General features: G+C 44.7%; 1 protein-coding gene across 1 annotated transcript in view; it reads left to right on the forward strand.

Moving 5' to 3' along the window:
• ASTN2 (astrotactin 2) overlaps positions 1-12,391 on the forward strand; it is a 936,573-nt gene that overhangs the window by 205,276 nt on the left and 718,906 nt on the right. Inside the window, exon 3 of the mRNA XM_040963108.1 lies at positions 6,301-6,685. Coding sequence (XP_040819042.1) covers positions 6,301-6,685 — 385 coding nt within the window. The remainder of the gene's footprint in view (positions 1-6,300; positions 6,686-12,391) is intronic.

Here is a 12,391-nt window from a genome sequence, read left to right on the forward strand (position 1 = left end):
AGGTACCAATAGTTACTCCCCTTCCCCCACTTTAGGTATGACAACCAAAAATGTTTTCTAGTAGCAAATGGTCCTGTAGAGTTAAATTGCTTCCAGTTCAGAACTGCTGTCCTACCCATTGTGAACAGCTGCCTCAATGGGTTTCCTGACTTCAGCCTCCCTATCCTGTCTAATATAATCTTTTCCAGATACACAGATGACTTTATCACACTTAGACAACAAAAACCCTCTGCAACCTCAGTACACGAGGAATGGTCATGCCTTTGATATGTTCTGCGTCACCATTACATTCTTTAACTGCTCCCTCCAGGCCTAGTGACTATTTCCAGTTTTTGTGAGAATAGGCCTGAAGTTTATTGGGGACTACCCCCATGGGGATACATTATTCCATATACTTGCCACCTACTTGTATGATCTTAAGCAAGTTTTTCTTTGTGCTCAAATTTTTCATCTACATTGTAGGCATACAGTTTATGTTGTAGGGAAGCAAAATAAAGAGCACCAATAACTCAAATACAAGGTAGGGGATGCTAAAGTTCCTTAGTTAAGGATCAAGATTAAAATAGCATAGTAATGAAGAAGATTAAGTGATTCCTTTTTTCTGGCTATACCTGGAAAGAGAAAGATCTCCGTATACCTTCTAAAGGAGATTGCATTGAAGTTAGCAGTAATAGTTGGCCATGCAGATGTAGGGATAATAACAAGAATGGATGAACATTCTAGGCAAAGGAAATGACTTGGCCAGGATCCCAGGATATTCAGTAGGAGCAGTGAATTTCAACTTGTGCTATATTGGGAGCTCAGTAGGGTTGGTTGCACGAATAGGCAAAGCACACATTTTGAGAAGCATATCTCAAAAGTATCCATTTGAGACTAGTTCATCTGTGAGGACGGAAAACTGATAAGAATTTGAACTTCAGACTTCTGGGCTTTCAACTTAGTGCAGAGGAGATCTATTTCCAGCTGTTCTTTAATTGTACGGGGAAGAAGGACCAAGAACACTAGGGGAAGGGAAATAAAGTCTAGATCACTCAGCATGCATTAAAATGATTATGAGGGAAGGCAATGGAAACTGGGACAGATGACAGCCATTGAACAGAAGTAAAAGATTATGGGAGCTATTTTAGAGACCAAATTGCCAGGATTCACATATTTTCTCAGCAGCTTTGGGAGGGTGCTGGCTACATATTTGGTGTCCAACACCACATTAAATTGTTCAGCAATCTTGGTTGAAGTTGGCTGTCTCCAATTTCACTATGCTCGTCACACTAAGGGGTTTCCAGCAGCCGCTTCAAGTTTAACCTGAGTGTTAGAAAGACTGAGGCCCAACAGGAGCCTTCTCAGAGAAGGCTAGCTAGTCATTTGACCCGTGGCCAAGGGAAGACACGATAGATCACAAGTCCCCAGCCACACTGGGGCTGGCTGCCAGGGACCAGAAACAAGTTCTGAGAAGGACATTACTTGGGAGAATATGCATGTTCACAGCTCTGAGGATTAAAGGCCCGTGTTCTTATCAGTGCCGAACAGAGTATTATAAATCCAGTCTTAGAATACCAAATCCCCTTGCGGCTTGGCCGTTGTGAGGGAATATTAAAAAGGCCTGAGACAGAAATAATCAGTTTTCGAATGACACATTGTCAAATAAAGCATTCCTCACTTTATCCCTTTCTTTCTTTTCTCTGGCTCCTTTTCCCTGTGCCTGGATATTTTAACATTAAAAAAAATAGATTAAAATGCAGCCAGGCAGAATGGTATTCGAAGTCTGACTTTTCAGAAGGCTCTCTTGCTGGGTTGGCTTGGGGTGTTTTTTAATTTTTATTGACAATTTTTCATTTTTTGATGTTGTGTATGTAAACAAAGAAACTGAAGATGCCAGCATTGGGAAATAGATAGAATAACAGAGGTCATACAAGGCTTGATCATGATGCCTGCTGGGATCGGAGCTAAAATCGCGTCTCTGGGATTCACAGTCTTATGACAAACATGGTTGCGATTTCAGGCTTCTGAATGTTTATTAAATACTGTCTCAGCGCCACAGAAGGCATGTGAGGCTTGGCACATACTACAGATGAATGGCAGCTAGAAACATAGAATTGGGAATGGGGAAGGGGCATGGGACCTAGGGATTAAGCCACATCCCATCTCAGATTGCATGGATTCAAGTCCTGGCCCCACTCCTGATTCCAGGTCCTGCTGATGCACATGCTGGGAGGGAACAGATGATATGTCAAGCACTTGAGTCCCTGTCACCCATGTGGGAGATGAGATGGGTGGAGCTCCTGCTTTGTTCAGGCTCTTGTGAGCATCTTTTTGCCTTTCTAATAGTAATAAAAACCTAAATTGGGCAAACAGTAAACAATTGCGCAGTTGGATAATGGATGGATGAGTAAACAGAGCATAAGGAAAGAAAGACTGTCTCCACTCTAACTTCAAGAGAAGCCTGTGATGCTTGCTGAGGAAGGGATGTCCACATGAAGTTGGTACACTGATTGAGATGAGCAAGCAAGAAGGATGCTGTATCAGTTTCCAGTTTCCACAAATTGAGTGACTTAGCATGAATTCTCTATCTGTGTAGGAGCACAGAAGTCCAATGTCAAGGTTATAATTAGAATCTGCTCCCAGGCATCTCTATCAGTTTCTAATGATTGCTGGACGTTTCTGGCATCGCTTGGCTTGCAGATGCATCCTTCCAGTCACTGTCCCCAACCTCATGTGGCCTCCTTGTTTATATGTGTCTCTGCACCTTTTGCTCTTACAGTTGGAATTCCAATCAAGCAGAGGGCCTACCCTCAGCTTAATTATATCTGCAGCAAGCTTTCTGAATAAGATCACACTCTGAGATTCCAGATGGCCATGGCTCTGGGGAGGACAATACTCAAACTCCTACACGGAGTGATTGGGAGGGTGCTCTATGCTGAGGAAAGTAGGGGTGCAAAGAAGGCAGCATGCCACTCTGGGGGAATGCTAACAGCTCAGGTGACTGCAAGACAGAGTATGACAGGTGAGATTTGTTGAGAGCTGCGACATGAGAATGAAGAGTCTCGACACACAGAAGTTGAGTGTCATCCTAGGATATCTGGACATTATTCCCGGGACTATGGGGGTGTCGGGAAAGGTAAAAGGATTTGACTTAAGATAGAGGACTAGAGAGAGGCTGGCATTGATGCAGTGAGCTATGCTACTGCTTAAGATTCTAGGCCCCTTGGTTTTGCTTATGAAACTGCTTCCTGCACACGCTCCTGATAAAGCAACAGAGGATTGCCCAAGTGGTTCAGTTACCACACTCATGTGGGAGACAAGGATGGAGTTCCTGGCTCCTGGCGTTGGCCTTGCTCAGCCATGTCTGTATGGCAATTGGGAGAAGGGACCAGTAGGTGATTTTTTCTTTCTTCTCCTCTTTTTTTCTCATTCGCCTTGTGTTTCAGACAAACAAATAAATAAAAAATAGAGGATTGGGGAAACTGAAGGAGTAAGATTTTAGCTTTGTAATACTAAGCCGTCTTGCAGAACTTCACTGTCTTATCTAATCCTTAGCATACTTTTTCTTGTTACGAGCCTTCAGTCTCAGTGTGAAGGGAGCCTACTGCAATGCAAGGAGTTAAAAGATTGTGCCGGCAAGTCACAGCAGAGAAGCAGGCATTTTTGTTGTTGTTGTTGCCCTACATGCTCGATTGCCCCAGTGGACCACCAGATCCTTCACGCCCTCTCCTTTGTCTATCTTCAGTGGGAAATCTGAACCTCACTTTCCATAGTAGACCCGATCACACCTAGAGACGCATAGCAAGGAGAGTTCCCGGTGGGAACCCTCTCCTCCTTTCTCTGCTTCCTACCTGAGAGCTTATGAAAATCTCAGACCCACAAAGAGAAGATAAAACCCCTATTTTGCAGAATGAAACAGCATGCAATCTCACAAAAGCGAAGCCTTAACCAATAGACTGTCATTTTTTTTTTTTTTTGGTATCCGGCATTCACAGCCACCTCTCCCACCTTGTGTGTCTCAAACCACCCTACTGACCACAGCCCAAGTCCCATCTGGCATCAGCCTGTCCCTGAGGCCAGCATGACCTCAGATGTCCAGCCTCAGGAGCTTGATCTCTTCCTTACTTGCTCTCTCAAAGTGTTCAGCTTTCTCTGTGTCTTTTATTCCTTTCTCAGCTCCCCTTTTGCCCTGCAGCATTTTTTTCCCACTACCGGGGCCTGCAATGGCTGTTATGTTGAGCAGAGCTACACGATTTGTTGACCTTTGATCGATTGTTCCTGCTTCAGTTTGCTCCTGGTAAAGGAGGCCAATAAAATGTGGGAATAGTCTTCTGTGAGTGTGTGTGTTGGGGTGCAGGGGGTTGTGGGCTGATACCATAGTCTGATCAATGTAGGTGGATGCAAAATACAATTTCTTCTTGATTCTGAGTCACTGTCTGTCTATTCTGCTTTCTTGGCATGGGTTGTCCTACCAGGACAGAGGTATCTGGGTGGTTCTCGTGAAGTCTTTGGCTAGTACACAGTGTGTAAAGATGTCACGTCTGTTTTTAGACTTGATTAGTTCAACAACCCAGTGGGTATTTTGAATAAGAATTTTCCTGTATCACAGATTTTATCACCTACCTGGTCCTGAGCAAACCACTCCATGTCCATTTGTTTCTGTATTACCTCCCCCATATGGGAGTTTCAGACCCATATAATTTACACGTGTTTGATGGTTAATACATGTGCATAAGTTCACATACCTAATAGCCTTGTTTGATTTAACGTCCTGGCATTCAGAGAAATCTTCCAATAGAGCCTACAGTGGCTTATGGTCAAAATCAAAACAGGGCTTCAGCCATTGCTGCAGTGTGAGCAGCCAGCCCTCTCTGGTCACTCCTCAGCCCTCTGAACATATGTTCTCCATCTCAGGGGAGGTGACAAATTTCAGTTGTGAGCTGAGCGCCTTGCACAGCAAACATGCTAGCTTCCCAGTATCATTGTAGTCATAGAGGGCTGCACCTTGTCAGTGAGAAGTGTTCTTTTCAGCCTATACAAGTATGCTTAACAGCAATCACCTTCCTCTTTCTTCCGTGAAAATGTGTTTAAGGTTGCCCTTGGTTGTTTTTTTGGGGGGTGCCAAAGGTATCAAGAACCATCCTTGCTTTCAGGATGATCATATACAAAGAGAAGCGGTCAACTACTCAGGAATAGTTGAAAGAATATGGGTTTTAGATAACACAAAACACACCCTTAGAGAAATCCAGGTGTTTCTCGGCTGCGTAGCATCTGAGTTTGTCAAACTTGCGACATTCATGCCCCCTTGTCCCATACTCCCTATAGCGAGCGTGATTCTTTGCAGTTCCAGGGACTATACAACCAGAACACAACAATGTGGCCCTAATCTCCAGCACTTAAAGCACAATAGAGAGTAAGGCAGAGCAGAACAAATGATGAGAAACCCATCATCATAACCCCGGTGGGGCGGCCCCATGACAACAAACCTTCCACTTGAACCTCTCGCCAGGTGCCCTAGGGGAGGAAAGACATGTGTTAGAACTCACAACCCAGGATCTTTCATGACTTGTAAGAATCATGTAATGTATGTTCATAAACATTTGTCTTCCTTTAAATAAATACATGGTATGCAAGTGCAAACATTTAGGAGTTGGGTGTAGTAAAGAAAAATAAATCTCACTTTGCTTTAAATATTGGACTAAGGAAGGCCTGGAAAGGGGGCAACTTCACTAATTCATTCGATTACTATTTATTGCATACTTATTTATGTGCCAGGCCCTATTGTTGGGGATGAGATTTAAGACTAGGATTTCCAAAAGTTGTAGTAAACATGAAGTGCAGAAATTATGTTTAGTGATGGTGTCTCTGAAGCTGAGGGTGAGAAAGGCTACTGAGTCTTGAGCTCCAGGTGAATTTATTCTAGAGCTGAGAAAGCAAGACTGAGAGGGTGTGAGCAATGGCCCTGGGGTTTTGCAGCTGGTAGGGAGAGTCAAGGTACAGACACTCACCTGGGTGAAGCCCCAGCCTGACTTTCCCTAACATCTAGTAAATTAGATTGCTCTGACACGGCTGTTATTCATCTAGTTTGCCCCTTAAACAACCCTCATAAAGGAAGAAGAGCAGGGATTCTAAGTCATCTTTCACACCTGTGGGAAGCAAGGCTCAGCGAAGTCAAGGGGATTGCTCAAGATCACACTACAGCCCGGCTTCATCACCATAACTGGTGATTCCTGAAGCTCATATAGATGGGAGGATCACATTTGCTTCTTAAGCCCAGAGAATGCTGGCTCATTTTCTTCTCTTCCTTCCTTCCTACTCCAGGGTGGTCTCATCGCCCTGTTGCTGCTGCTGCTGGTGTTCACCGTGGCACTGTATGCCCAGCGGCGCTGGCAGAAGCGTCGCCGCATCCCCCAGAAGAGTGCAAGTACAGAAGCCACCCATGAGATCCACTACATCCCATCGGTGCTGCTGGGTCCCCAGGCCCGAGAGAGCTTCCGTTCCTCCCGGCTGCAGGCCCACAATTCTGTCATTGGAGTGCCCATCCGAGAGACTCCCATCCTGGATGACTGTGACTATGAGGAGGACGAGGACCCTCCCCGGCGGGCCAACCATGTCTCCCGTGAGGATGAATTTGGAAGCCAAGCCACCCATACCATGGACAGCCTGGGACGTCCAGGGGAGGAAAAAGGAGACTTTGAGAAGAAAGGTGAGTCGTTTTTATACGTACCCTCTTCCAGAGCATGTACTTGGGAACTGTGGGGAGGCACAGGAGCTGGGCAGGTTGGAACACAGGCAACGTCTTATGGCATAAGCTATGGTATGCTTGAAGCCCACCTCTCTTGAGTATTCAGTGCTTGTCTTTTCTGGTCCTTCAGTCATGAGGAATGAGGGTTTTAAGGGACAACAGAATCTACGTAGACCATCACCTTTCTACTGTTTCTTGAATACCTCCCTTGATGACTTTGACTATTCAGGAAAGTCCATTCAAGTTCCAGACATAATTATGAACATTCTTGCTCACACGGAGCAGACACATTCCTGTGTCTGGGATCTTTGTCTACAGTGAGCGTGGATCTGTTCACCCATCGCCAAGGCAGCTCTTGGCAAATTTGACACCAGTAAAAGACATCCTGTAAGTTCTCTAAGTCAGCCTCAATAAAGGGCACGCATTTCTTCAGCTAGTCACATGAACGGTATTTTGCAGACACTGTCCTTTCCTAATACTTGCCTTCTGGATGGAGATTCTGAATTTTCATATCTGGTAGTGTAGCTGAGCTGATACTCTTCCTCATCAAGGCAGGCATTCAAATGCTGCACACTAGGATTTGCACCTCTCATTGGCAGCTGTTGGGCTTCTGTTGGTGCAGCTTGAGATCAAGCTTGTTGGCTGGTGTTCATCTTTGTGATGACTAACACCTCTCACTCTTGCATTTATGTTGCTACAAAGACTCATTTTGTTTGCCCTGCTGGAGGACAAATGGCTATTTGAACATACACACAGGAACATGTTTGTATTTGTCTTTATGGAGTATTGCTGGATACAGCTCTTTAAAGGTAGAATTTGGCTGTCTTCCTTTCAATAAGTGCTACCAAGGTCTAGTTATTTTTTTCACTTTCTTGCTTTTTTAAAGTGGTGAGGAGACCCCATTTCAGACTCTGCCCTCTCCTCTTGAGAGCCCAACGTCATTCTTGCTGCCTGATCCCAGTGTGGGGATTCTAAGGTCAAGATCTTGTTTTCTGTTCCTGGTCTTGTCCTCTCAGGCCCATCGTCCAAGCATCTCAGTGGATAAGTAAGAATATGTGGATATTTCTTTAAAATGTTTCTCTCAAATGAAGGAACTCAGGGGTGGGTTAGCATTGTGTAGTATATGAGAGCATGCATTTTTATAATTATTTCTCAAGTCTTTGTTCATTTGGAAAATAATGGGGCAGAGAGAGGCATGATTCTATTGGTTGGGTCAGTTCCTTAAGGCCCACAACAGCTGGGCCTATTTCCAACCAAAGTCAACAACCTGGAATTCAGTCTTCCATGCAGGTGGTAGAAATCTAAGTATTTTAGCCATCACATTCTGTCTCACATGGTGCAGGAAAAAGGAGACTGAAATCAGAGCTGAAGCAGGCCTCAGACCTCAGCATTCTGGCTGGGGACATTGGCACCCTAAGCAGGGTCTTTATTGCTGTGCCCAGTGTCCATCTCAAGACAGCACAGATTTCAAGTCTACTAGACCTAGGTAGAAATCATTGCTTTCTTGCTGTGTGACCTTGAGCAAACAGAAATTCACCTCTCTGACCCTCAGTTGCTTTACTGAAAGACCAATGGAAGGATTCAATAGGAAAATAAAATGTATGTAAAGTATCTAACTCAGCATGATACACAGTAAATTGTACCATGAATGTAAATTTTACAAAGCTATGTTGTAAATTGTACTGACCTCTTTCATAAGAGCTTGTTTTAGACCTTGGACCTTCAGTATGAGCTGGGCTTAGGAGATTCTCCTTCATCCAGCTGCAATACTTTTCCCCCAGATCCCCTCCAGAGCCAACCACATGCTCTGCCCACTGTTCTGGAACCATGTGTGTGTGATTCCTTCATTTGCCATGGTCTTTTCTGTCTTTGAATGGTGATTTAGCGAGCATCTTCCCAACCAATTACCTTTTCAAGTACTATTTATCTTTCTCTCCTGATTTCCTATCTTAGAACAAGGACAGGTTGCATTTACTTTGTCTCTTCATGTTCTGCAGTGCCAATCTCAGTGCTTGCCCACACAGGGTGTGCTCAGGAAGGGTCAGACAACAAAGGTGGCCTTGAGCCCGTGTGTTCATTGCAAAATGATAATTCAAAGCCCAAATACCATGCAACTTTGTCTTGATGGAAAAGTGCTTAGATAAACTGAAACTATTTTCTTAGTTATTTAAATGTATACTTCTGTGGTATTACTCACTGAACCTTGCTATCTTTGCATGGAAAATGGTTTCATTAACAGCCAGTCTGTTCAAGTCATTATGTTTGCCATGGATGTCCAGTGCTCTAGAAAGACAGGAGCTTTCCTTGGCCCTCATCAATTTTCCACACCAATGTCTTCTATCACATAGCGGAGCCAAATAGTTCGCATTATCTTCTGATTCCCAATATGTATCTTATACTTTTTGGCTTACCACACTGTACAAAAATAATCAGTTTATCTTTCTATCTTTAGGCTAGACTTGGAGATATTTGAAAGCAAGTGCAGTGTCCTCAATCCTTGTTTTAGCAGCACCCAACACCAAGTTGACACTTACTAGTTATCACCCTGAACTATCTGTTGCCTGGATGATTCACTCCCTATTCACTCCCTTCCTTCTTCATGTTGGAAGGCAACATGTTATGACAACCAGGAGTCGATGGAAACTGAGTTTTTCCATCTGGTATGGCTGATTCTATGACCTTGATGGGCAACTCACATACTCCCATCCCATCAATGGAGCCTGCTCAAGTACTCTACTCTCTGCAGTGAGGCTGGGTAGAAGCTTAAAGTGGCACAGTGCTTGCAGAGTATCTGGTATACAATCAAGGGATCGCTGCGTTGCTGTTTGTGTAAACTCGTGGTGTTCAAAGTGTTAACACTAGGCCAAACAGTGTGAGAGGATCTGGATAAAGATATTTAGAAACATAGAATCATTGTTATTTTTTTAAAGATGTATTTATTTTTATTGGAAAAATCAGATTTACAGAGAGGAGAGACAAAGATCTTCCATCCACATGTTCACTCCACAGTGGGCCACAACTGCCAGAGCTAAGCTAATCCAAAGGCAGGATCCAGGAGCTTCTTCTGGGTCTCCCACATGGGTGCAGGATCCCAAGGCTTTGGACCATCCTCGACTGCTTTCCCAGGCCATACGAAGAGAGCTGGACGGGAAGTGGAGCAGGTTGGACATGAATCTGAGCCCATATGGGATCCTGGCACCTGCAGGGTCAGGATTTAGCCACTGATTCACCATGTCAGGCCCAGAACTTCTAGACTTAACAGAACATTATCAGAATCCCTCTTGGAGACCCATTGTTGCGGGAATGCTTAGGCAGCTGAAGCTGGAACAGAGTCCATGGATCTCCTTGTTCCACACAGTGAGGCTATAGAGAGTTGAGGAAGCAGCATGAATCCCTGACACTAAGCCCCATTCTCTTGATCAAAGGAACCGTCATTCCTGACCTCTCTCAGGAGCCCTCAGAAGGGGATATGCAGCTTTATGCTGATATCCCATTGCTTTAGGGAATGCTGCTGCCCAAACCCCACCTGGTTTTTTAAGGTATATTTTACTTTGTATTTGAAATTCAGGGTTACAGAGAAAGAGATATCTTCGATCCACTGGCTCACTCCCCCAGTGGCCAGGGCGAAGCTAGAAGCCAGAAAGCTCTTCCAAGTCTTTCACATGGAGACAGGAGCCCGAGCATTTGGGCTATGCTCCCATTCTTTCTCAGGAAAGGTGCTCATATGGGATGCTGGCACTGCACACAGTGGCTTAAGCTAATAGGCCACAGTGCTGTCCCACCCCATGCTGCTTAAAGAAAACACAGCTTTGCCGTTTCAGATACAGTATGTTGCAGCTGCCTGTAAATCCTTCCTGTCTCAATCTTGAATATGGGAGCTAGGTAGCTGTCTACTATGTGGCAGGGACAATATAGGAGACAGGATTGTGCTGCATCCCGAGGGCACACAGACTAATTCCCATGAACCAATGAATGTGCTCCTGGCTGCCTCTCCCAGAAAGGTGCTTCAAGAGCCTGCACACTCGCAGAGTAGCCCACGGCCGCTTAAAGACAACTCCTTTGTGTTTTCCTTCAAGCGGAACTCTTTGTGAACAGCAACAAAGGCAAGCTTTATTCTCTGAAATCTCAAAATTGGCATTGAGAGAGACCAAACAGAAGTTGTCTAAAGAGAATGAATAGTGCATGCATAAGAAATAAGGCTTCCTGGTGCAATGCAAGTGAGCGTACTTGGATTCAAGTCCTGCTCCTCTGTTCACTGGTGGTGTGGCCTGGGGCCACTCTGTCTTTCCATTCCTGTCTTACCTCTTTCTCCTGAAATTACATTTGCTTTAATGCTCATATGAGTGGCTTTTGAAGCAGTGTATTTGAAACAAAATAAGTCACCTTATTCAATGCTGTTTCTCAGCATTAAGATACACCAAGGAAAGGAGAGGCAGCAAGCAACTCAGGGAAAAAGAAAGTGGCAGTCATGTTCTTCCTGATTCCAGGCGAAATGCAGTTCACCTGTCTGCAGGCAGGTGGATGTTAGGGACCATTCCTGCAGCCTTATGGCCCCTGAACGCCGGCACCTTCTTGCCTGCATGAAAGACAGACAAATCTGTTGACAGAGTGCGAAAGCGCTGACAGTGGCAACTCCAGCCTGAGCTGTGCTGTGATGCCTCAGGTGGCCCTTGGGAGAGAACCACGAGATTGCTTTTTACTGGCTGACCTAGAATAGCCATGAGTTTTGTGAAGAGCAGGCAGGCATTCGCAGACTGAGGAGTCCATGTGAAAGTGAGCCTGTGGCCCTTTGAAAAGAGGTTGTCAGGGACTAATCTCACCTGCACATGGTGTACTCACATTTTGCCTTTCAACTGAGACTGCTTCTTCGGGCTTGAGCTCTGTCAACCCGCCTTTCAGTGGGGGCCTGCAGACAGTAAAGGGAACAATCTGGAGTCTGAAGGGAGAGTTTCATTGTTGAGGGACAGTTGCTTGGCGCCTCAGGCATCAAGGATCTCATCCTGTAGCAGGGTCAGCATTCAGCTGATAGAGGTTGATGTGGCTGTGCCATTGATTAAATGTTGAAATGTTCTTTGCTTAAAATGTTCAGTAACTTAAAGCCCTGAGCCCTCCAGTTTTCTGGCCGGCAGACACCACCTCCCCAAAGATGCAGCTAACTTCCCGCTGCCCAGCAGCAGTGTGAATTTTGGGTGGGAACTCCGGCACAGTGCCTGGCTTCTCTTCTGATGAATTGGTGTCTGCGGCTTGTTAGTTCTCAGGTGTTTTGAGAATCACCCGCTGACAACACCTTAATGAGTTCCTGGGCACTTAACTATGTCAATATGTGAGTGTTTTACATTGTGGTAAGTATATAGCAGAAACTCAATACATCTTCATTCCAGTTCTTATTCCTATTTAAATTTATGTTTCCCATTGCTGAATATCATGCATGGAAGCATAAGAAAATTAAAATAATAAATTTATCATTTTAAGGAGGGAGGGAATAGGAGATGGAAAAATGGATATTGAGTTTTTCTCGGGTTTACTTAATTATGAAAGAAATGCGTGTTCCTTGTGTCAGCAGGGAAAATGCAAAGAATTAGAGGAGGAGGGAGAAGGAAGGAGGAAGTGGACAGAAGAAATGGAAACAAAAGAGGGACTCAATCCCACGTTAGTATCTTAATCCTG

This window comes from Ochotona curzoniae, unplaced genomic scaffold (assembly GCF_017591425.1).
Source record: "Ochotona curzoniae isolate NIBS_2020 unplaced genomic scaffold, NIBS_Ocur_1.0 scaffold_3208, whole genome shotgun sequence".
NCBI lineage: Eukaryota > Metazoa > Chordata > Mammalia > Lagomorpha > Ochotonidae > Ochotona > Ochotona curzoniae.